At 42.1% G+C, this 25437-nt stretch overlaps 1 protein-coding gene across 5 annotated transcripts in view; it reads left to right on the forward strand.

The window, feature by feature from the left end:
- Positions 1-25437, forward strand: part of LOC121290207 (AP2-associated protein kinase 1-like) — a 135269-nt gene that overhangs the window by 38164 nt on the left and 71668 nt on the right. For all 5 annotated transcript variants that reach the window (XM_041210487.1, XM_041210490.1, XM_041210489.1 and 2 more), the window contains exons 4-9: positions 8134-8276; positions 9942-10063; positions 18251-18332; positions 20504-20636; positions 22878-22981; positions 23700-23779. In XM_041210487.1, coding sequence (XP_041066421.1) covers positions 8134-8276; positions 9942-10063; positions 18251-18332; positions 20504-20636; positions 22878-22981; positions 23700-23779 — 664 coding nt within the window. The remainder of the gene's footprint in view (positions 1-8133; positions 8277-9941; positions 10064-18250; positions 18333-20503; positions 20637-22877; positions 22982-23699; positions 23780-25437) is intronic.

Consider the following 25437-nt stretch of genomic DNA (forward strand, 5'->3'; position numbering starts at 1 on the left):
ATTTCTTCCTCCTGAACAATGCTATCAAATGCAGTGTCAGCTGATTGGATTTCGACACCTTTTGCCTCTGAACTGCCTACTTATCTTGTTTATCTTGTTCTTCCCAATGAGTCTTTGATCTCGTTACAACACAATCAAGAAACAATCCAGGATGTTCCTTCTGTAACGTCTCTGTTGAAAACACTTCTACAGACTGCTCATCTACCATAGCCATCACCCGCATTTACAATCTAGCTATAATTATTACCCAGAATAAATTGAATCCCTTCAATTGGCAATTTTTCCACCACTCCAACTATAGCTTCACCAGCCTTCCATTTGCTCTTTAAATTTAGCTTCCACAATAGAATAGATTTAGCATCTCCATGAACCTCACTTATTATTACCACCTTCTGCAATACTCCCTTCAACGAATATCACTATATCTCAACATTAAGGATTGATAGCCCCTGTGTCTCTTAAAATGTTAACATCTTTATCTACTCCACCCTGTAGGTATGGAAAGACTTTCCCTTCACACACAAAGTCTTTAAACATTTCTGCAACTTGCCCCTCAGAATTCCCTTAGGTAAATTCTGAACACATTCCCAATTCTTAACCTGTCACTGATTCTTCCTGTTCTACCTGTACACACACCACTGGTTTTTCCTGTGCCTGAACCTCAGAAGCCACAGTACTTTTATTTCCAGAACTTTTCTGCACCCCAATGATTCCAACAGACTTTCCAGTAATTTCCAGCACAGACTTAATTACAATGAAAACACCCCAATTTTCGATTATTACTCCTACCTTCAGCACCTTCCTTTTTATTCTGAGAAAAACTTTTCTGGGAATTTCCAGCTACTCCTCCTCTTCCCTGACTACCCACCTGTGTTTCACCTTCCCACTTTCTAGGGTGACGGGATAAAAGTTTAGCTCTATGCACTAACTCAAAATCATCAGCTATCTCTGCTTCTTGTCTTACCATTTGAGCCGTCTGTTCCTTCTCATGAGCTCTCACTACCAAAGGAATTGAATCTTTAAATTCTGCCAAAAGAATTACTTCCCTAAGAGCTGCATATGTTGTCTTTATTTTTAACACCCGTATCCACCGGTCAAAATTACTTTGGTTTACTCTCTCAAACTCAAGATGATTTTGCCCAGGATGTTTTCTCATCTTCCTAAATTTCTGCCTGTATGCCTCAGCAACCAACTCATATGCACTCAAAATAGCCTTTTTCACCACATCATAATTCAGTTTTCTCTTCAGATGGCGCATACCTTGTGCGCTGTATCCACCAATTTAGACTGTAACAATAATGTCCAGTGCTCTGGTGGCCATTTCATCTGTTTAGCTACCTTCTAAAGAACGCTTCATCATCTCTTTCCTCAAATTTTGGAAGAGCTTGTACAAATTTAAACATCTCCCCACTGGGATATAAGTTAAAGATTTTTTTCATCATCAGAACTCTCCTCAGAATCTGAGATCTGTTTTTTTTTAACTTCCAGCCTTTTAAGCAGGCATTCTCTTTCTCTTTCTTTACCCTTCTTTCTTGCTTGAAATTCCAGTTCCAGCTCTCTTTCTTTCAACTGCCTTTCTGCTTGCTCTCTTTGAAATGCCTGTTTTTTGTGACTGTCATAAGCTTTCTTTTTCTGTTTTATCTTACCCGGTATGCTTCTGGATAACAAGGGGGCTCTAGATTTGGCAGTACCACCTTTCTTCTTTGGCAGTGACATGTCTACACTGTGTCTGTTGTCATGTAGAGATATTAATGCCTATAATGTTATTGAAAATTATTTCTAAAATGGAATTCTAGTGGTGTCTATATGTTTCACTGCATGTGTCTTAATTGGATTAAAGCCATCTATAATTGTAATTTCTCTTTCCTTTGCTTTTAATTCAAGTTTCTCCGGTTCCATTGCTTGTTCAAGTTCAAGCATCTTCATTTCAAACTGAAATCAAACAGGTATCACTACCAACTGTAGATGCTATGCTATACCTTTAATTATATCTGCTTTCTTCACCCATACAGGTAACCCTAATTTTAATTTATCTGCCAACTTGGTTAACTGATTCTTGAATACATTTTGTAACCCAATCAGAGTTAAATCTTCTACTCTCAGACAAGTATTAGCAATTGTCAAAGCCATCTTGCAGTCTCACCACTTCGAAAAAACCTCACCAACTCCTGAGTTCAAAGTGCGTCTCATACTCATAACCTTAAGATTCAACAATCCCAAGCCAATCAAGGAGTCTCAAACCCTGTCCTGCCAAGAGCCCCCAATTGTTATGACACAGCAGTTGGTAAAGGCTGAGGTGTTTAAATTCCAGAGGGAAACTTGAAACAACTGTCATAACCTATATTTTCAATTGGTATGTTTGAGATGCAGCTCTGAATTAAGGAATAAGACCACCGAGCCTCAAGAGTTTTTTTATATAAAACTAAATTAAAAGTTTGTTAATTTAACAACAAATTAAATACATACACATGTCTACAAATTACTACCATAATAACTTTTAAACAAATCCCCAAATTAATCACTCCGAATTAATCTCCACCAAGGCAACAGTGACCCGTAGACTTTAAACGGATACCTGGCAAAGCACATTTGACCTTCTGAATTCAAAATCAGTTCCCTTACAATTTGGTTCTTTTACAGACATAGTTGTAGGCTAACAGGTTGGTTACATCTTAAATGCCTCTACCTTACACACACAAACTCCTTTCTGTTTATACCTTGCTTTTCCTTTGAATGTAAATTTTCCATTGTAATACTAGGCTTTTAATTTTAACAATAACATCCTTTGATTCCACTAATTTTATCCATAAGCTGAAAAAAATAAACACATTGCTTGGCTTCTTCTGCCTAGGTACAAGATTTCACCCATTCTTTTGAATGGTTTATTTAAAAATACAAATTGCCCCCCTTGACACCTATGTTTCTAAACTTTTCCGTTTATCTAATTACCATTTCAAACCTACTTCTTTCTTTACATCAAAGCACCCAGACCAGATGGCAATTAAGACTCACACAGTGAAGCACATAGACACAGACTCCACTAGAATTCCATCTTAAAAGTAATTTTCAATAACATTATAGACATTACTATCTCTTCGTGACAACAGGCACAGTGTGGACGTGTCCCCACAAAGAAGGTGGTACTGCTAAATCTAGAGCCCCCTGGTTATCCAGAAGCATACAGGGTAAGATAAAACAGAAAAGAAAGCTTTTGACAATTACAAAAAACTTAATACTGTAGGAGACCTAGAGGAGTATAGGGAGTACAGGGGTGAAGCCAAAAGGAAGTTTGAAAGCAAAGAAGATATGGAAATTATATTGGCAGGTAAAATAAAGGAAATCCCAAACATGTTTTAAGAGCAAGAGGATAAGTAAGGAAAGGGTAGGGCCTATCAGAGATGTGCAGGGTAACTTATGCGTGGAGAAGAGGTGGGCAGGGTTCTTAAATAGTAAGTTGTCTCTGTCTTCACTAAGGAGAGGGATGATGCAGGCATTATAGTTAAAGTGGAGCAGTGTGGAATATGAGATACAATAAGCATAGTGAGAGAGGAAGTACTGGAAGGACTGACACCCTTGAAGGTGGATAAATCATTAGGACCAGATGGATTGTATCCCAGGCTGTTCAAGAAAGCCAGGAAGAAATAGCAGATGCTCTGAGGATCGTTTTCTAAATCCTTACGCGATACTGAAAGGTCTGAAGGTGGATAAATCACCTGGACCAGATGGATTACCCCCCAGAGTTCTGAAGGAGATAGCTGAAGAGATAGTGGAGGCGTTAGTGGTGACCTTTCAGGAATCACTGGAGTCAGGGAGGGTCCCAGAGGACTGGAAAATCGCTAATGTAACCCCCTGTTTAAGAAGGGAGTGAGGCAAAAGACGGGAAATTACAGGCCGATTTGCCTGACCTCGGTCGTTGGTAAGATTTTAGAGTCCATTATTAAGGATGAGATTTCAGAATCCTTGGAAGTGCATGGTAAAATCAGGCAAAGTCAGCATGGTTTCATCAAGGGGAGGTCATGCCTGACAAATCCGTTAGAATTCTTTGAGGAGGTAACGAGTAGGTTAGACAAAGGAGAGCCAATGGATGTCATGTACTTGGACTTCCAGAAGGTCTTTGACAAGGTGCCGCACAGGAGGCTGCTCAGTAAGATAAGAGCCCATGGTGTTAGAGGCAAGGTACTAGTATGGATAGAAGATTGGTTGTCTGGCAGGAGGCAGAGAGTGGGGATAAGGGGGTCCTTCTCAGGATGGCGGCTGGTGACTAGTGGAGTGCCACAGGGGTCAGTGTTGGGACCACAACTTTTCACTTTATACATTAATGATCTAGATGAAGGAACTGAGGGCATCCTGGCTAAGTTTGCAGATGATACAAAGATAGGTGGAGGGACAGGTAGTATTGAGGAGGCGGGGAGGCTGCAGAAGGATTTGGACAGGTTAAAAGAATGGGCAAAGAAGTGGCAGATGGAATACAACGTGGGGAAGTGTGAGGTCATGCACTTTGGTAGGAAAAATAGAGGCATAGACTATTTTCTAAATGGGGAGAGAATTCAGAAATCTGGAGTGCAAAGGGACTTGGGAGTCCTAGTCCAGGATTCTTTTAAGGTTAACTTGCAGGTTGAGTCAGTAGTTAGGAAGGCAAATGCAATGTTGGCATTTATTTCGAGAAGACTAGTCTATAAAAGCAAGGATGTGCTGCTTTATAAGGCTCTGGTCAGACCACATTTAGAATATTGTGAGCAATTTTGGGCCCCGTTTCTCAGGAAGGATTTGCTGGCCCTGGAGAGGGTCCAGAGGAGGTTCACGAGGGCGATCCCAGGAATGAAAGGCTTAACATATGAGGAACATTTGAGGACTCTGGGTCTGTACTCGATGGAGTTTAGAAGGATGAGGGGACCTGATTGAAACTTACAAAATATTGAAAGGCCTGGATAGAGTGGATGTGGGGAAGATGTTTCCATTAGTAGGAGAGACTAGGACCCGAGGGCACAGCCTCAGAGTAAAGGGAAGACCTTTTAGAACAGAGCGGAGGAGAAACTTCTTTAGCCAGAGACTGGTGAATCTATGAAATTCATTGCCACAGAAGGCTGTGGAGACCAGGTCATTGAGTGTATTTTAGACCGAGATAGATTGGTTCTTAACTGGTAAGGGGATCAAAGGTTACAGAAAGAAGGCGGGAGAATGGGGTTGAGAAACTTATCAGCCTGAATTGAATGGTGGAGCAGACTCGATGGGCCGATTGGCCTAATTTCTGCTCCTATGTCTCATACAGGCAAGGTATCAGAGGATTGGAGATCTGCAAACTTTGTCCCATTATTTAAAAAGGGTGCAAGGGGTCAGCCAAATAATTATAGGCCAGTCAGTCTGACTTCGGTGGTGCCCAAATTATTAGATTCAATTCTGAAAGACAGGATAAACTGTCACTCAAAAAGGAATGGGTGAATCAGGGACAGTCAGCATGGTTTTGCTAAGGGAAGGTCATGTCTTACTAATGTAATCAAAAGTTTTGAGTAAGTAACAAGGAAAATTGATGAGACTGCAATAGATATTGTCTACATGGATTTTAGTAAGACATTTGACAAGGTTCCACATGGCAGACTGGTCAGAAAAGTAAAAGTTCATGGGATACAGGGGAATGTGGCGAGTTGGATCTAAAATGGGCTCAGTGACAGGAAACAAAGGATAATGGTTGATGGATGTTTTTGTGAATGGAAAGCGATTTTCAGTGGCATTCCACAGGGCTCAGTGTTGGGCCCCTTGCTGTTTGTTGTATATATCAATGATTTGGACTTAAAAATGGGAGGCATGTTTGAGAAATTTGCAGACGACATAAAAAGTGGCTATGTAGTTGATAGCGAAGAGGATAACTGAGTGTGTGGGAAAGTGGAAGATGGAATTCAATTCAGAGAAGTGTGAGATAATACATTTGGGGAAGGGAAATAAAACTAGGGAATACACAGTAAATGGGAGGATATTGGAAGTGAGTTGCCTAGGAATGCATGCCCGCAGGTCCTAGAAGGTGGCACGACAGATGGATAAGGTGGTAAAGAAAGCATGTTGAATGCTTTCCTTTATTGGATGAGGCATGGAATGCAAAAACAGGGATATAATGATGGAACTGTATAAAGGGCTTGTTAGGCCACAGCTGGAATTTGTGTACAGAGCTCACAGGAAGGATATAATTGCTCTGGAGAGAGTGCAAAGGAGATTTACAAGATTGTTGGTAACGCTTGAAAATTGTGGCTATGAGGAAAGATTAGGTAGGCTAAGATTGTTTTCCTTAGAATGGGGGTGACCTGATAGAGGTGTACAAGATTGAGGGGCCTAGATAGAATAGACAGGAAAGACCTGTTTCCCCTAGCAGAGAGGTCAATTACCAGAGGGCATGGATTTAAGGTGGTTGGTAGAAGGACTAGAGAGGACATGAGGAACAACTTCTTCACCCAGAAGATAATGAGTATTTGGAATCTGCTGCCTGATTTGGTGATGGAGGTGGAAACTCTGAACTCCTTTAAAAGGTCCTTGCTTCTGCACTTGAAGTGCTGTAACCTGCAAGGCTACAGACCATGGGCTGGAAGGTGGGCTGAGAATGGACAGCTAGATGTGATGGGCTGAATGGCTTCTTTCCGTGCCGTAACTTTTCCATCATTCTATGGGTGAGAAAGGGTGGGTGGGATGGAGATAATGGCAGCATTTTCTCCCATCATAGGTGATGACTTGATTCGTGTGCAAGTTGAATTTTTTTTAACCCTGCCTTTTGTTGACAGTGTAAGTATTTGCTGTTTATTTTCACATTTTAAAAACAGTTATTGTAAAATAACCAAACAAATGGGAGAGATTAAAAATGATTCACCCATAAGCAATCTGCCTGAAAACCACAAGTTGTTTTCCACACCCTTTGTTGCAGTACCACTTTTAAGCATTGCTTTGAAAAGGGGGTGTTGGTTGACACTCAGATTTGATGTAAATCAAGCTGAAGAGGCTTGTGCTGCCTGTATGCCACTTTGTGGACAGGAACCAGGGCTCTGTCCAGCAATTCAACTTGGGGTCTGCTCCTCTTCAATATGATCTCAAAGTGCACTGTTTAGCAACAGAATGAGTGTTTTGTTGTTGCAACTGAATTTCAATACTCCTGTGGTCTGTGAAATTGTTTTCTATGTGGTATTCCTCTGAATTGGAAGCAGTGCAACTGGATAATTTTTCAGGTTCCATTTGTTAACACCCTCTTTTTTTTAACTTCTTGCATGACATGGTTGTCACGTTTAACAAGCTTTGAACACAAGCCAGCAAACATTTAGAGTTTGGTTCCTCTTGCGATCAACTTCCTTAATGCCCTGGAGGAAGAGCTGAATTCTACCACCTCCTGGAAGGAGGAGAGCTTTACACATGATGCAAGTTGTTCACACTAATTGTGAAACCCTGGACAACTGAGGGTTGATAGGGTTGCATTCCTGTCAACTGGTGCTGCAATAGAAAGGAGGAAATTGAAGGGCGTGGAAGGTATCAACCCCAAAGTTCAGCCTGGCCTAATTTTCTGACTCGTGTGAAAGCTGCCTGTCAGACTGAGCCCTCCCATTCCAAAGGCTTGGCTGAGGCAGAGAAGCAGATGTGCTGATCTTGTTCTTTGATGCTTTGCATAAACAGGAAAATTTTGACTGTCAGTGTCCCTCTTTCTCTTCTTTGCCTCCCAAGCCCCAACCCTCATTGTAACTTCAGTCTTCCAAAACCAGCCATCGCAATTTTATCTTGAGCTGTGTAGGGAATACAGGCGGTGAAGGCCATTCAGTATATCACAGTTCATCCTTAGCTCTTCCAAGCACTTCGCAATTTTTAGGTCAAGAAATTCTTTGGAACTTGTGACCTACTTACCAGCTCACAAGTTGAAAAATTGTGCTATTTGTCATGCTGTCACAGCTGACAAAGTAGTGCTACATATTTACCCTTTCTCTATTGTTTGCGATATTGGATCCCCTCATAGTTTCTTTCTTTCAAAGTTAAGGAGCTCCAGGATTTGTGCTCATCCTTTAGCTGAGTTGGATCTGGGCGGGCTGTGTTGTGAAGTAGGGTCTGGGCAGCCTACATTTGTTAAGATGTTGGGCTATAATGAGCTCTTGTCTCCTTTTTTTCTTGATGCAGGAGGTCAGGTGGTGAACCTGATGAACCAGCGGTTGCAAACCGGTTTCACTGAGAACGAGGTATTGCAGATATTCTGTGACACGTGTGAAGCAGTCGCGAGGTTGCATCAGTGCAAAACACCCATCATCCACCGGGATTTAAAGGTGATTGAAACTTGCTATAGGAGACCTGGCTGTCCAAAGAAAAATGCAGTTGAAAAAATCGTCAATCTGCCCTTCCTGTCTTACACCTGACTGAAGAAAGGCTGTGAGAGTGAGACCAGTTGATCCAGACATCTTTTTAAAATTTCCTCATCTCCTGCATGCAGAACTCGCAAAGGAGAGGACAATTGGACCATGTGCAGCAACATTTTCGATGGCTAACAAGTTCCTGAAGGTTTTGTGCATTTGGCAGAGTGTCAGAAACATAGTGCCTCTGCACAAGGTGGCACACAATACTTATCCCATCACCCTCCCTCAGTGCCATGAATTGTGGTCATAAAGCATTGTTCTGCCAGGGTTCTCCTCCCACTGACATTTCCACAAATATTGAGTTGTGACCACAAAGCAAGGTTCTGTCATGCATGTAGTTTGGGTGCTCCTCCCACTCTGCCCAACATAATGAATTGAGATTGTGAAGCAATGTCTTGCCTTATAATGCAACAGTGTTTTTCTCTCTCCGTTCCCTTCCCTTCCCCCAAGTTGCCCCAGTGTATTGAACCATGAGCATGTCCCATACCACAAGATGAAGCTATATGTCTTTCTTTCTCCCCAGTGTGATAAATCATGATTACAAAGCATTGCCTTGCCATGTGGAACCTTATTCTTCCTGTCTCCTTGGTATATTATAAGCATAAAGCAGTGTCCTGCCACATCACGCAGGAGAGATATGTGGTAATTATTTGAGTGCATTTATTTTTGGGAAACTGATTGACTTTGCTGGCTTCTCTGGTGGCTGAGTTGCTTAGTGCAGTGGCTACTGCAAGCCTGAGGGGTACAGACCAGGATGGTTACAAACTTTCTCATTGATGTATGCAGTTTTGCTCTGAACACCAAAGAGCTGTACTTGCTCTCCATTATCCTGGGTTCAGAAATTAAGCCAGCCAAGCTTTTTTCTTTTCCCTGGTTGCTGTTGAGTAACTTTAAGACACGAACTTGGAGCAGGAGTGGGCCACTTGGCCCCTCGAGCCTGCTCCGCCATTTAGTAAGATCATGGCTGATCTGATTGTAACCTCACCTCCACATTCCCACCTACCCTCGATAACCTTTCCCTTGCTTACCAAGAGTCTATCTCGCTCTGCCTTAAAAATAGTTAAAGACTCTGCTTCCACTGCCTTTTGAGGAGGAGAGTCCCAAAGACTCATGACCCTCTCGAGAGAAAAAAATTATCATCCCTGCCTTCAGTGGGTGACCCTTTATTTTTAAAAAGCGACCCCTAAGGGAAACACTCCTTCCACATCCACCTTGTCAAGACCACTTGGGATCTTATATGCTCTGTTCTATATTCCATTGGATATAAACCTAGCACGTCCAACCTTTCCTCATAGGACAACCCACCCATTTAACTAGACAGGTTGAATATGGTTGTGATTCCCTCCATAAAATAGTATTCCCGCTGTCTGCCTAAACTCAGGCAGTGAGAGCGATGGGCTGCATTAAGAAAGGAGAACATCAGAATGGATCAGTTTTTGATGTACTAAATGTATCATGTCAGGTTTATTCCAGAGAATTACACTTTTTAAAAAAAGTCTGCGCTGCTTGCATGTGACGGATTGAGATCCACCAGCTCAATGGTTTTCTTTACTAAGTATTTGTAATGTTCTTCTTCAGGTTGAAAATATACTGCTTCATGACAAAGGACATTACGTCCTCTGTGATTTTGGAAGTGCAACCAATAAATTCCAGAATCCTCAGGTCGAAGGAGTCAATGCAGTTGAAGATGAAATTAAAAAGTAAGTGTTTTGTATTTTGTTTCATGTTCCTCAAGCACCACAATATTGAGCGACTCCGTGAAAATTAGCTGCTGCAATTGGGCAGATATGGTAATGGTACTGAACAAGTAACACTGAAATTGAACCCTGATTCTATCAGGCTAAGTTTGTCAAGTTGAATTTATAAGTCCGGTAATTTTTGGGCTTTCAGGGCAAAAAACTTGACGCACGAACAAAATCAAAATTCTGCAAATCTGAAATAAAAACAGAAAACAGTAGAAATAATCGGCAGGCCTGGCAGCATCTGTGGAGAGAGGAACAGAGTTAATATTTCAGGCCAATGACTTTTCTAATTGACTCTGCATTGACTCTGTTTTGCTGTCACAGATGTTGCCAAATTTGCTGAGTATTTCCAGCATTTTCTGTTTCTACTGACTTGGTGCTCTTATCTGATCCATCTGACATGTGATTCTCTTGCGCTTATAAAGCTTCCTAGTGAGCCACCATGAAGCAAGAAAAGGACTGACCACCATCTTTGCTCAACTGAAGATGGGCACTAAATATGGCATTGCCATTTCCTCAGAATATTTTTTTAAATAAAAAAAGAAAGTAGGTTGTTCCACATGCACAAAAGAAAGGTATGATAACGTTTTGGGTTGTAACGTAGAGTTCCACTCAAATTGTTAATCAGCCTTTCTTTCCAACAATAACTGATCTGAGCATTTCCAGCCGTTTCTGTTACTAAGCATGATCTCCTTTCCGGCAAAGGATGTAGCTGTCTAATCCCCATGGTTTTGTTTACGATGCACCCCAGGGATGTTTGTGATCATCTTTCTCTTGCATTGATGGAAGATTTTCGGTTGTTACAGGGCAGGGAGCAGGGTTACGTGCAGTGTGCTCACAGTATCTTGCAAGCAGCCTTCGTGCCTCAGTAGTTGTCCCTGCTTGAAAGGATGTCATTGTACTTCTGATGAAATGTTGCAGCTATGAATTATTGAACTCGAGCCAAATATGAAAGATCACATCAAAATGCTTACAACTGAAGAGATGAATGGCTTCACTCTGAGCGAAGCACCAATCCTGATGATGATACATGTTTTACACTGAATCAGCATGAAATAATGACACGATAGATACAATGCACTGGAACTTCACCTGACTCAGTCTTCTGGATTCTCTGTGTGACCTTCTATTGACCTCCAATTCTGGTAATATTCAGTGACTGGAAATAATCGGTAGAGAATTATAATCTGTAGGTATTCCCACTTGTGCCAAAACATTTTAAAAAGCTTGGGCTTTGCATTTAAAGGAATCACTGTTGCCAAAATTTTTAGTGATGGATTGCTGTTTACGAATGCAGTTTCAGGACCCAAAACTGCAAAACAGCGTACACAGAAGCACAGGAGTTGCAAAAATATTTTTAACAAGGCTTTGGTACAGTAACCTTTTTAAATTATCATCATAGGCCATTTCTGCTAGCCAACAATGAAATTTCACTTTCCATAAGCTAGACTGACATCCTCTGAGAATTGCGCTAATCAGCGCAAAGGTCACATCCAGTGTCCTAGCCCTCTGTGATGCTCACTTCGTACTACAGAATGCTCTGGTAAACTGTGCACCTAGAAATGCTTTTGTTACAGACATAAGCAACCAAGTGCACTGACCTGCAGCTCAGAGGGGGAAAAGTACAGACATTGAGGTGAACATGCACCAGATGGACTGCAGCAGTTCAAGAAGGCCTTCTCAACTGCCTTCTCGAGGGGAATTAGCGACTGGCAGCAAATACTGGCCTTGCGTGTGACGCCCACATCATATGAAATAGTTTCTAAAAAATGACAGTGTTAAAACTCCAAATGAGCATAAGCCCTGGGATTCCATGAGGGATAGAACTGAAAAGCAGGGAACATAAATCCAACTTGTATAAAACTCTGATAGATCACACTTGAAAATATTGCAAGCAGTTCTGGTTCAAAATATAAACAAAGGTTTGGAAGCATTGGAGAAGGTGCAAAAAAGATGTCCTAGAATGAAAGCAAACAGAGCTGTTCTACTTGTTAGTGGATATTGCAAATGCTGGAGCTCTTTTTTCGAGAAAAGAGAAGGCTGAGGGGTGGCTTAATGCAATTCTTTAAGACAATAAAATTACTTGATAGAGCAGGCAGAGAGAAAATAGGCAGAGTTTCATTCTGGCAACTCTGATCTCATCCCCACCTGACTGGAGAACCGGTAGGAGCGCTGCATCACCACCTTGGGGAAGGCCTACTGGAACTTAGTGCCCTTCAGGTACTTAATTGGCCAGCGCCAGGCCTTTCATAGGATTCAGGGAATCCTGTCCCCTAGGAGCTGCAGGTCAGTCAGAGGCCAGGAACTCTCCGTTGTTCATCAACATCACCGGGAGCGCTACCTGGTGCCAGTAATGCACTCACCAGAGGCCTCAGCTCCCTCCCACCCAATTAAATGCCACTCCCAACCTCCAGACTCACTTGTGGGTGGCAGCGGGTGGAATTAAATTCTGAGCAATGTTGTGTACAAGAGCAGAATGAAATAGTCACGGATAAACCCAGTAGGGAATTGATGAGAAACTGCTTTCCCCACAATGTGGAATGTGCTACCACAGGGAGCAGTTGAGGCAAATAGAATAGATACAGTTAAAGGAAGCTAGATAAGCAACAGGAAGGAAGGAACAGTGTATACTGATGAGATTAGATGAAGAAGGGTGGGAAGAGGCTCTTGCAGTTTTACTGTCCCAAAAAGCCTGTTTCTGTGCTGTAAATACTGCATGGAAAGAAAGGCAGACTTAGATTTATATTGTGCATATCATGATCACCGGACATATCAAAGCACTTTGCAACAATTAAACTCTTTTAACTGTCGTCATAGCAGAAATGTGGTAGCCAGTTTTGCGCCGGAAGCCCCCCATAAATGGCAATGCACGAATGACCAGATTACCTGTCTTTTTGTGCTTTGGCTGAGGGATGAATATTGGCCAGGACACCTGGCATAACTCTCCTGCTGCTGCTCGAAATAGTGCCAAGGGAACCTTTACACACACCTGAGCAGGCAGATGGGGTCCCGGTTTAACATCTTGTCCAAAAGACACCACCTCTGACTGTGCAGTGCTCCCTCAGTCAAGTGCAGGAGTTTCAACTTCGATTTTTGTGCTCAGGAGCAGGGCTTGAACCCGAAACCTTCTAATTCAAGGATGAGAATGCTTCCGATTAAACCACGACTGACGGGACATACAAAACTAAGTATAAAAACAAAAAAACTGCGGATGCTGGAAATCCAAAACAAAAACAGACCTGGAAAAACTCAGCAGGTCTGGCAGCATCGGCGGAGAAGAAAAGAGTTGACGTTTCCAGTCCTCATGAGCCTTCGACAGAACTTGAGTTCGAGTCCAAGAAAGAGTAGATATATAAGCTGGTGTGTGAGGGGGGGGCGGAGAGAGAGAGAAGTGGAGGGGGTTGGTGTGGTTGTAGGGACAAACAAGCAGTGATAGAAGCAGATCATCAAAAGATGTCACCAAAACTAAGTATTACCATTTTATATTATTACCGGCACAGCCACTTGTTTTCCCACTTTGCGAAAACTGAACTGCACAATGTGATTCCAGAAGCACTGGCAGGAATCCAGTGTAACGAAAGCAAGATTTGATTTATTTGATTATTATAAGTCAGTCATTCTACTGATGTAAAATTCGGTTTTAACCATCTGCAGTCTGTGGAGGTGCTCCCATTTGTCTCGTCAAAAAAATGGAAATGCATCTCAGCAGCCTTCTCGGTCAGAGAGACCCACTCTTGACCGGTCGACTTCTCTATGATCCATGCTCAATTCACAAAGCAGGAGCTGGAAGCTTTCCCAAGTGTGGATGCCAATCCCTATACAACAAAGCAATTGAAAACAAACGTCAGTTTTATTCAAACTCTACTCATGTATTGTTTCCAATACAATGAATATGTTGTTTCTGTTTTTAATTTCTGAGATTTTTTAATGAGGACAATGAGGAGCTTGAGCATGCTTTTGCAGTTCCAGTTCCAAACGGATCAGCACTCTGACCCAAGTTGACCAATGAGCCTCTGAATACATAATGCCACTTGGAGAAATAGTTAAGTTCAGAGTCCAATCTACGCCCCAAGCAGTTTGCTTCCTCCACTGAGTCATTGAACATGGATTGTATTGAGCTCTGTCACACCTGAAGATACAATAGAATTTCAGTCATGTATTCATGGCTGGCATGTGAAATCTTCCTATTATGTCCACACCAACTCTGAAAATTGCCCAGCAGTGCATTTCTCAATTTTCCTTGCTGAATTTAGGTCAGGTTTTTTCTTAAGCAAGTTATCAAGCTGGAAGAATCGAGAGATGTGGTGACAGTTATTTTTGTGTTTTTGATAGCATTGTGAGCAATATAAGATTATGAGTCAAGTGTGACAATTAACTGTTGAAATGCCAGCTATGAGTTAAGCATTGTATTCTTCCCCCCCCCCCCCCCCCCCCCCCCCCACCTTTGAAGAGTATTGGTACATGTTTTATGAATCAAATTCTATTTCAGTTTTAATTATGTACAGTGCCATAAACGTCAAACAAACTTATTCTGTCTTGCCTAACGATACACTTGCAGATCTTGTGTCAGTGACAGCAAGTAAACCTTGTTCTGGATACACTGACCATCATGCATAGAGCTGATGATGGAGCAGACCCACATTTTCTGGGTGTGTTCCCAGCTGCCTTCAGATAAACAACCTTCTACTATGACATATGAAAAGCAGTGAGTTGGTTTCATGTCTGTCATGGCCCAAAATAATGTCATGAGACAGAAAGACTGACTCACAGGATTGATTCAATGCCACCTCTAAAGCTGGCTTTTTAGATGCTCTTTTCTACCCTTGTCCTCTCTGAGCCGTTGCATCTGCTTCTTGGGCAGGATAGGTGGGGTGTTGCAGGCAGAAGGAATGAATTCTAAGAAGGACGAAAATCTTGCGTTCTTCTTTCCTTCACATTCCTGAAGGCCTATTGCAAGCTAAGATCAGAGCTACTGCTGTTCTCTTTTATTTGTTTGAACAAATCCCCTGGTACTGTAAAAGCATTCAAGTAGTTATTCACACAAAAGCACAGAAGAAAATGTCATACCTGGTTATTCTGGCCCTTGATGTCCATTTTCCGAAACTGTTGTCAACAGAAATCGAGAAATGGAGACAAAGGGGAACAGCACAGAGAGGTTGGTTTATTTTTGCTCTGCCAGAACTGTGATGGAGTAGAAAAGCATCCTAATAGAACGGAAGGACCAGATCCTGCAGCCAATTATGATCTCATAGGTGTGGAAGCACGAAAATATCTCCAGACTTGTTGAGCAGCAGTTTTGGTATCAACAGTAATTCTCAACATGCATTCCGCAATACTTCTTTTTGGCTAATACATTCAGAGTTCTGACAATAAAAAGAAAAATGCGCTCAACACTTCAGTTTTGTCAATACCATTTTGTAGGCTTCAGCTTTCTATTCTGAAGTGCTGTAATTTATTACTATATATAGTCATGCATAAAAGGAAACATGCATATATGTAGTATGAAACCATTTGTTTCCACGCCCTGCTTGCCAACCAAAAGGTTTGATCTATTTGGATAAAAATGAGTCAGTTCAGCCATGGTTTTTTATCATGTGCTAGCTGCCCCTCCTAGACATGATCTGAAAGCGCAATGCCAGGTTCCACACGTACGCTAATGAGACCCAACTCTATCTCTCCAGCACTTCTCTTGATCCTTCCACTCCTTGATTAATTACAATGCTTGCCCAATACCCAGGATGAACTTAGCTTTTCTCCAACTGAAGATTGGGACAACTGAAACAGAAACTCTGTTCCCAAGCCACTGACTGTATTCTTCTTTCTGGCTGCTGTCTGAGGTCGGACAGGTGTCGTAGTTAACCCTAGATGAGCTTCTGATCACGTATTCATTCTGTCACTCAGTCCACCTACTTCCACCTATGTAAATGCCAACTCCATCCTTGCCTCAACTCGTTGGCTGCTGACGTCCTAGACTGGACTATTGCAATGTTGGCTGACCTGGCTGACTTGCGATTCTACCTTCCATCCTATATAAACTTGAGCTTGTCCAAAACTCTGTTGCCTGTTTCCTAACTCACAGCAAGCCCTCTTCACCATTTACCCCTTGCGCTTGCTGACTCACATTGGCTCCTGGTTGAGCAAACCCCAATTTTTAAAATTGTTGTTCTTAGATTTCTCTATGGCCTTTCCCCTCTTTATCTCTGTAACCTCTTTCAGCCCTGCAACCCTCCAAAAATTCTGAACTGCTCCAATCCTGGCTTTTTGAGCGCACTCAATTTTTATTGCTTCACCAATGGCGGCTATGTTTTCAGCTGCCTAGGCCCTAAACTTTGGAATTCCCTCCATAAACCTTTCTCTTCTCCTTTTAATACGTTGGTTAAAGCCCAACTCTTAGACCAAGTTTTTGGTCTTCTGCCCAAATATATCCTGATTTGTCTCCTGTCAGTTTTGTTTGGTAATACTCCTGTAAAGTTCCTTGTGTTTCACTGTATTAAAGGTGATGTATAAATGAAAGTTGTAGATGTCTTGGCTCTGCTTAATATTTGATATGCCTTGACTGTGCCAATTGCTGTCACCTCTGTGCATAGGTACAAAGTGGAAGATAGTGGAAATGGACAAGCAAATAGGGCAAAACTTAATAATAGGCAGGAGCATGGCATCATGTAATGTGTGTGTGCATGCACTCAACAGTGATCTAAAGTAACCTGTATTGACATAGACTTGTGTATGAGATGATCTCTGATGATCAATCTCCAAGTGCTGACCAAGTTAGCTATCTCCTAACCTCTAAGAGGAGCAAATAGTGTAATTTTTAAAAATATATTCTTTCTAACGATTTCAACTTCGCTGGCTAAGCCAACATTTATTGCCCATCCCTAATTACCCTAGAGAAGGTGGTGAGCCGCTGCCTTGATCCATTGCAGTCCATGTGGTGTAGGTACACCTACAATGCTGTTAGGAAGACAGTTCCAGGATTTTGATCCAGCGATAGTGAAGGAACAGTGACTTAGTTCCAATTCAGGATGGTGTGTGGCTTGGAGGGGAACTTGCAGGTGCTGGTGTTCCCATGCATCTGCTGCCCTTGTCGTTCTAGGTGGTAGAAGTCGCAGGATTGGAAGGTCCTGGTGAAGGAGCTTTGGTGAGCTGCTGCATTGCACCTTGTAGATGGCACTCACTGCTGCCACTGTATTTATATGGTTGAGGGAGGGAATGATTAAGGTGGATGGGGTCCTAATCAAGCGGGCTGTTTTGTCCTGGATGGTGTCGAGCTTCTTGTTTGTTGTTGGAGCTGCACTCATGCAGCCAAGTGGAGAGTATTCCATCACACTCCTGACTTGTGCCTTCTAGATAATGGACAGGCTTTGTGGAGTCACAAGGTGAGTTATTCACCACAGAATTCCCAGCCCCTGACTTGCTCTTGTAGCCACAGTATTTATGTGGCTGGTCCAGTTCAGTTTCTGATCATTGGTAACCCCCAGGTTGTTGATGCTCCAACTATGAATAGTTGATTGGAAATAGTGATCCTGGAGCCTTTCTTTAATTCAGAGATATGGTGTAGTGTTCATTTAATCCTTATTCTTAATGCTTGCAGGAATATCATTTGATCTTTTGACTCCTGAGAACGAACTAGTCAGATGTGTTAATTGTGACTTTCCCTTCTCCCATTGCATCATGGTACCAGTAAAGAGAAACTCCCATTCCTGTAGCACTTTCTGTCTCAAATGTCCCAGAAGTTTCATATACCATGAATTATTTTAACATACCGTCACGGTTGTTTACTGGCAAGCCACAGCCAAAAACATAAGCGAGATGAATGTTCTGTAGATGTGGTTTTGGCTGAAGCGATAGCGTTGTGACTAGTGGGAAAAGTTGTCCACTCTTCATCCATTGGTGCTTCTCCGAAAGACAGCATTTCACACCATGTCAACACTGCCCTGTAGGCAATCTGCTCAGGTGGCTTTAGAATTAGATAGTCAGAGTTATTCAGATAAAGTTGATTTTTTTTTAAATGATAAATCAAGAACCCAAGTGATGGCACTAAAAGGAAATCACTCTCTACTCTGAAGACCGAAAACCAAGAGTTCCAGTTGCACCCACGGGAAGCAAATATTGCAAAAATCATTCCCACTTCTTTCTGTTTTTCAGGTACACAACTCTGTCCTACCGAGCTCCTGAAATGGTCAACCTTTACTGCGGCAAAGCTATCACCACAAAGGCTGATATATGGGTGAGTAATCCAGTACATTATCAGTGCATTACAAATGAGAGCACTTGCTTGACAGGATACACTTGCTGAAACAAGTCCTGATTCTGTTTTCACTCAGAGGACCATGAGTCTTTGGAACTTTCTTCCCGAAAAGATGACGGAAGCAGAGTCTTTGAGGCAGAGGTGGATAGATCCTTGGTAAACAAGGGGGTGATAGGTTATCGGAGTAGATGGGATGCAAATTTCAGGTTACAGTCGGATCAGCCATGATATTAAATGGTGGAGTAGGCTCAAGGGGCTGAATGGCCTATCCCTACTCTTTGTTTTTATGTGCTGTTGATGTAAAGAGAATAATTGGAAAAGTGAGTCCAGAAAAATAACAGACTAGACAAAATTAGCAACAATAAACAAGCAAACTTGCAATTTTATAGTGTCTTTCACAATCTTTAGGATGTCCTAATGTCCTGGGCAACTAGTCAAGTTTTTCCCAAGTGCAATCCATGTTGTAATGTAGGAAACATGGCAGGTAACGCGTGCACAGGAAGGTCCCACAGGCAGCAATGCAATTTATGATCACATCGCCTTTTTTAGTGGTGTTGGCTCAGTCATAAATATAGCAACCCCTCTTGATGTTCCACGAACAATGTCACAGGATCTTTTCACCCATTTGAGAGGGCGAACATCTCGGTGAAAAGATGGCACCAGCGACAGTATGGAAAGCAGTATAAAGTTCAGGGGGAATAAAATCGAAGTTGAAAGGCAAGTGGAACCACCTCTCAGTAATCTGCAGACAAAGTTCACGTGGATCTATCCAAAGAAGAATCTCTGACACAATGGCACAATTCTGCTGTGATTGTCTCAGTTGTTAAAAAGTGTGAATGATGAAGAGCATCATGTTGGAATACTGCATTCTTCTGGGGTAATATTTTATATGTATTCAGTTTTTAATAAATGTTTAGTCATGAAAATCATTCCTGAGATTGGCTGGTTGCAAAGAGTGTCAAGCAGCATTTCTGTAGAGTGGAGGTTTTCCACAGGAAGGGACTTTTCAAAAAAAATACACCCGTGACTATTGGCCAATGTCTTCATTTTAGAATGTTAACATTTCACAGTTATTATTTGAAATGCAGCTATATGACAGTATGACATGTACCATGGAAGAATCCACTCTGTTGTAATGTCAATTAAATGTAATTGGAACAATTGGCTTCCTTGCTAACATTATTGAAATAAACTCCTAGGGCAAATTGCCTTGAACCTGTCAGAACTTCTGTGTTCCACTAGTTCTGTTTATGCATTGAAGCTGAGCCAGTGCAAGCCTGATCAATTGAAACAGCATGACGCCCGTTGCTAGACATTGAAGTTCACGGTAATATACCTGAGTGACGAGAGATGTGGCATCAATGTGAGGATGAAGGTACTTCACACTGATTTACAGAACAGATTTCAAAGCTTCACTCTCCTAGTACAGTAATCATTTTTCTTAACTGTTTAAGCAAGTTGGCACCATGAGGGATTGTGTGGTTCCAACAGATTTTCCCTCGCATGGTAAACCAGTTTCCAAACTGCTGTACATGTTGCAAAGCATTTACAGGAGGATACATGAGCACTAAGTTTGTACGATGGGAGTTATTGGCATGATAATAAAGATTGACATGTTTTGTGTACAGCAAATCCAGATGGGTTGGGTTTAGGTTTAGAGTTTTGTATGTCAGAATGCACTGTGCATATATCTGCGTGAATAGGTTTGAATTGCTCGTTTTTTTTTGAAAAGTAAATCACCAAAGGAAGAGTTAGGTTCTTGATTTTTTCAGCCATTATAATTGCTGGCCACGGCCCTCAGCCCTGCTCTGGAAAGGGGCTAGCCTTGAACCTAGCGCAGCTTGGTTACATAACATGCAGCAGTTGCCCTCTCTCCCCTGGGGCATCAGTGCATGGACCACTGTTCAACAGAAGCACCTGCCACTTTCAACAATTGCTTTGCATCTCTTATACTGCGACCAAAACAAATTGCATATTCACGAAAAATGACAAAAGGAATGTTTGGTTTGTAAAATTTTGATGTAAGACTTTGGCTTTCTCAGTCATTCAATCGAATTACCCAAGAAGACGACTGGGATTGGTTGAGTTAACTTGTGGCTTTTTTTCTTTCTCATTGAATCTAGTTGTGATTCTTTTGCTTTCTCTTTCAGGCTCTTGGATGTTTACTGTACAAACTCTGCTTTTTTACACTTCCATTTGGAGAAAGCCAGGTTGCAATCTGTGATGGGAGCTTCACAATTCCAGACAACTCCAAGTACTCCAGCGAGATGCACTGCCTAATAAGTACACATTTAGACGTTTCAGTCTGCTTCTTCGTTTTCTGTAAAACTCCTTTTGAGCTCTGTCGTAACAATTAAAGTGTAATATTACTAATAGAATAGGATAGGTTTCCTGTGTGCATTGCTTGATCGGAGAACTGGTCAGATACACCTTTAGAATGTACCATCATCAGAAGCTAGCACACTGTTCATTTGGCAGATGTTCTGCATAAGGCTAAGTGAAAGGATACTTATGTTGAAATCTGGAAATGATTGCCAGTCGCTGAAGACATTGAATTTTCAATCACTTGAGATCTTAAAAAGTGCAGAGCCCTGATACTTGTGATAAGATTACATGATCCTACCTTCCTTTCACTGCCTTTGCCATGTTTGGCATTACATATGCCTTGTTCATGGTCTGCTCGGTGTTCTGATGTTGTGAGCTGAGTTTCAATGCTGTTCCCTTCCTTTATTTGCTGTCCACCTAAAGAAGCTAATGGTGCCCTTCATTGCAGCAGAGTTACCCTAGTTTCTGTACAGCAGGTTAATGAGCCACTTCTCAAATGCAACTACTGGCCTCTTTGTTCCTATGTGTGTGCGTGTGTCTGAGTGTTTGTGTATTTTTTTTTATCCATTCACGGGATGTGAGTGTCGTTGGCTTGGCCAGCAGTTATTGCCCACCCCTCATTGTAGTTGAGAAGGTGATGCCGTACTGCCTTGAGGCACTGCACACCATGTGGTGTAGGTACACCCACAGTGCTGTAAGGAGGGGAGTTCAAGATTTTGACCCAACGACAGTGAAAGAACGATGATATGGTTCCAAGCCAGGATGTTGTGTGGCTTGCAGGGGAATTTGAAGCTGATGGTGTTACCAGGCATCTGCTGCTCTTTTCCTTCTAGTTGGTAGAGGTTACAGGTTTGGAACATGCTGTTGAAGGAGCCTTGGTGAGTTGCTGCAGTACAAGTTGTAGATTGGACACACTGCCATTGTGCATTGGCAGTTGGGGGAGTGAATATTGAACATGGTGGATGGGGTGCCAATCAGTTGGGCTGCTTTGCCCTGGATAGTGTTGAGTTTGAATAATGGAACTGCACCCATTCAGGCAAGTGGAGGGAATTCCATCACACTGTTCTCTTGTATCTTGTAGATGGTGGACATGGCTTGGGGAGTCAAGAGGGGTGAGTTCATCATGGTAGAATTCCCAGCCTCTGACCTGCCCTCGCAGCCACAGTATTTATATAGCTGGTCAATGGTATGATGTTGATAGTGGGGCATTCAGCAACGGTAATGCCATTGAATGATATGGGGAGATGATTAGATTCTCTCTTGTTGGACACGGTCATTGCTTGGCACTTGTGTCATGTAAATGTTACTTGCCACTTATCAGCCCAAGTCTGAATGTTTCCCAGGTCTTGCGACATATGGACACGGACTGCTTCAGTACCTCAGGAGTTGTGAATGATGCTGAGCATTGTGCAATCATTAGCAAACATCCCCACTCTGACCTTATGATGGAGGGAAGGCCTTTGATGAAGCAGCTGAACAGTGTGCTCTGTGTATGTCTGAGTGTGCGCACGTGTGTTTGAGTGTGTGAGCGAGAGAGAGAGAGAGGACAGGGGAGAGAACGTGCCTGATTGGTAAAAGCTCAGTATATTGACATGAAAGGAATTGGAATTATGGAATCTATTTTAGCTACAAGCACATTATTGAAGAAATTGTGCGGGCTGTCATGCTGTACTGTCCTGCATGCTGTGCCCCAGTGATTTGCATGTGAATTTGCATGCACAATTCCCTGCAGGGTGACTATTTAACTCAGCTACGTTGGAGAGAAAGCTCAACATGATGATTAGTCACTCTAGCTTGCAAAATGGTGCGAATCCTGAGCCACCATCCAGTTGGTATTATTAAGGTGTGGAAAAAGGTGTTCTGAGTAAAGTTTGGGCCTGGGAATGATTCTTGGACCAGAGAGCATCGAGATTGGGATAACAGAGTGAAACTGTGGTATTACTTACGGCACTCTGAGCAGTTAAGATTGATTTCATATTGGATTGATTGTGAGATTGGACCCTTGAACATATCTCAAAGGTATTCTGTATGATTGGGGAATAGAGCATGTGAATAAACACGCCATAAAATTGAAAATGAAAGGTGTCTCTGAAAATGCAGCAGTTTTTTAGTTGTACTGAAAAGTGAAATTGATATTTTCTTAGCATTGAAGCTGATTTTGGTGTTAATTAGTCTACTGATGGTGATTTCACTTTTCAGGATTTATGCTCGAGCCAGATCCAGACAAGAGACCTGACATTTACCAGGTGTCTCACTTTGCATTTAAACAAATCCGCAAGGAGTGTCCTGTCCAGAATGTCTGTGTAAGTCTAGAAATAATCAAAAGTCTGTGTCGCATTAGAATCACATAGAAGATGTTACATTAAACTCATAGGATGATACACTGAGACTTCCAGTGCACACATATGAAAGACAATTTGTTTCCACTCGTGCCCTGTGTCAGGAATTTTGAAACCACCGTTTGCCTTGTGTGTTTTCACATGTTAGGCTCCTGACCTTGTCCATCAAGGAGACGGTGTGAAGAGAGCAATTCTGAACAAGACGGGAGATCGGGCAGAAACAGCACGCACCAAGCCCAGAAACAAATTAACCACGCTTTAGTGCTTTAACTGTGCTTTAACATTGCTTTACGATCAATTGAGTTACAGCAGTGAATGTATTCTGCCTTGTCACAGAAAACAGCTTCTTGGTTACCTGAATGCTTGACAAGCCCAGTGGACAGTCAATGACGAACTTTCCCTGAAAAACATACAAAGAATTGAATTGGTATACTGATGCACAGTCAGTGCCAGAAACATTTGTAGTTCTTTAATGAGTCCACAAAAACAAATTACTATATTGCGCACTTGCATGCACACCCTCTTGTGGGACAATTTTCTGTCGCTCAATTGCCCTGAGTCCTTATGGACCCAGTGGTCTTTGTGAGAGAGCGAAGTGTGAGTCCATGATATTGAGCTATGGGCAAACTGTGTGTATGTTCCTGGATTTTATTGTTGATGTAACAATAGCTTTGTTTTACAGAATTCTCCCATTCCAGCCAAGCTTGTTGAGCCAGTAAAAGCCAGCGAAGCTGCTGCTAAGAAGACACAGCCCAAGGCGAGGTTAGCTATTTAATACACCATCTTGTCTGTAACTGAGCAAAGAAGGCACTTGCCTGGAACTGCTTAAGTGGTTTTGGAAAAGCAGCATCAGATTCTTGGTTTAGTTATTTACCTGAACCTTTTTGGGGAGAGGGATCTCATGAACCCATGGACTCCAAATGTAGCATTGCCAATCATTTTGGCTAATTGGGTTAGCCTTGTTTTTCCCCTGACTGCAGTTTGATTTACTTCTCTCCATGCACCAGAGACATGGCTAAGCTCCAAGTGCCAGCCTCGACAATGACCTCTGGCAGCCTGCTTAATTGGATCTCCAAATAATGTCCACGTAGATATTTCCCAACAGGGAGAAGCAATTTATAGAGAGCCTGAATACAACTCCAAGTGGTACATGTACAGTTAAATACCTTGCAATGCAGTGACAGTTGCATAGACAAATCTGCAAAGTCATGCAGATACGAGTTAGTTACGGTTAATTCCAGTATGGAATGTCGGAAAAATTTATTTATTCAGCAAGTGGTGAGAATGTGGAACTTGTTAGAGGCAAATGGCAAGGGTCAACTTAGGGGAAGGCTGGATTAGAGAGAAAAGAATAGAAGGATATGCTGATTGCATGAAATTAAGTAAAGTGGGAGCATGAACATTGACTCAGACTACTTGGGCCAAAATGACCTGTTTTCCTAATCTCAAATGCAATGTAATTTGATGCACAGCACGGAGCTGAGGTCAATGCTCACTAGTGGTTTTTTGAGGGCCACTGGGCAGCGATTAACACCAGGAGGCTGCCCCTTCCCAGGTGCTAAACCCAATTTAGGCTCCCCCTGCCTGCCATTGCAGCTATTATCATCTAACCGAGTAGAGACCGGTAATCGAGCCTGATGCCACCTAGGGGACCTTTTTAATGGCGTGCATCCTCCTTGATGAGCTATCTGTGGTGCAGGGGAACCCAATTGGCTCATGTATCATCTTGCATGGGCTGTGCTCAGGGTTCTATTTGCAGTATTCTATTTGAAGTAAATCTCTTGCGTATGTGATTTACCATGCGCCTTGAAATAAAAACTAATGTTCGTATGTCAGTTAACCCTGCCCTGCTGATGACTCAACAAGGAGGGAGAGGCCATTAATAAGGTCCACAAGGTTGCTTTCAGCATACTTCCATTTCCTGCTGTGTGTGAAAAGCTGAATGGTCACCAGTAGAGAATTCTCAGTGTAACTCTTTTTAATTGTTTGACGGTACCATACTTTGTGTGTCCAAGCACTCTACCACAGAGCACCAGAACATGGGTTCGCAACGTCTCCTGCATGTATAATAAATCCCTTTGTACCCAACTGTCAGTCTTCAGGTGCTAAAGTATTAAGAGCAAACAGATGTTAGCCTTGTCACTGGCCTTGATACACACATGCATCCTGGTGAAGGTGGGTCAAGAATTCTTTTGCTACGTGTTATGACACAGCAGTTGGTAAAGGCTGAGTTATTTAAATCCCAGAAGGAAACTTGAACAACTGCATACCCTATATTTTCAATTGGTATGTTTGAGATGCAGCTCTGAAATCAGGAATAAGATCGCCAAGCCTCAAGAGATTTTTTTTATATATAAATCTAAATTAAACATTTATTAATTTAACAACAAATTTAAACACATACACATGTCTATGATTTA

The sequence above is a fragment of the Carcharodon carcharias genome, chromosome 17, assembly GCF_017639515.1.
Source record: "Carcharodon carcharias isolate sCarCar2 chromosome 17, sCarCar2.pri, whole genome shotgun sequence".
NCBI classification, from domain to species: domain Eukaryota; kingdom Metazoa; phylum Chordata; class Chondrichthyes; order Lamniformes; family Lamnidae; genus Carcharodon; species Carcharodon carcharias.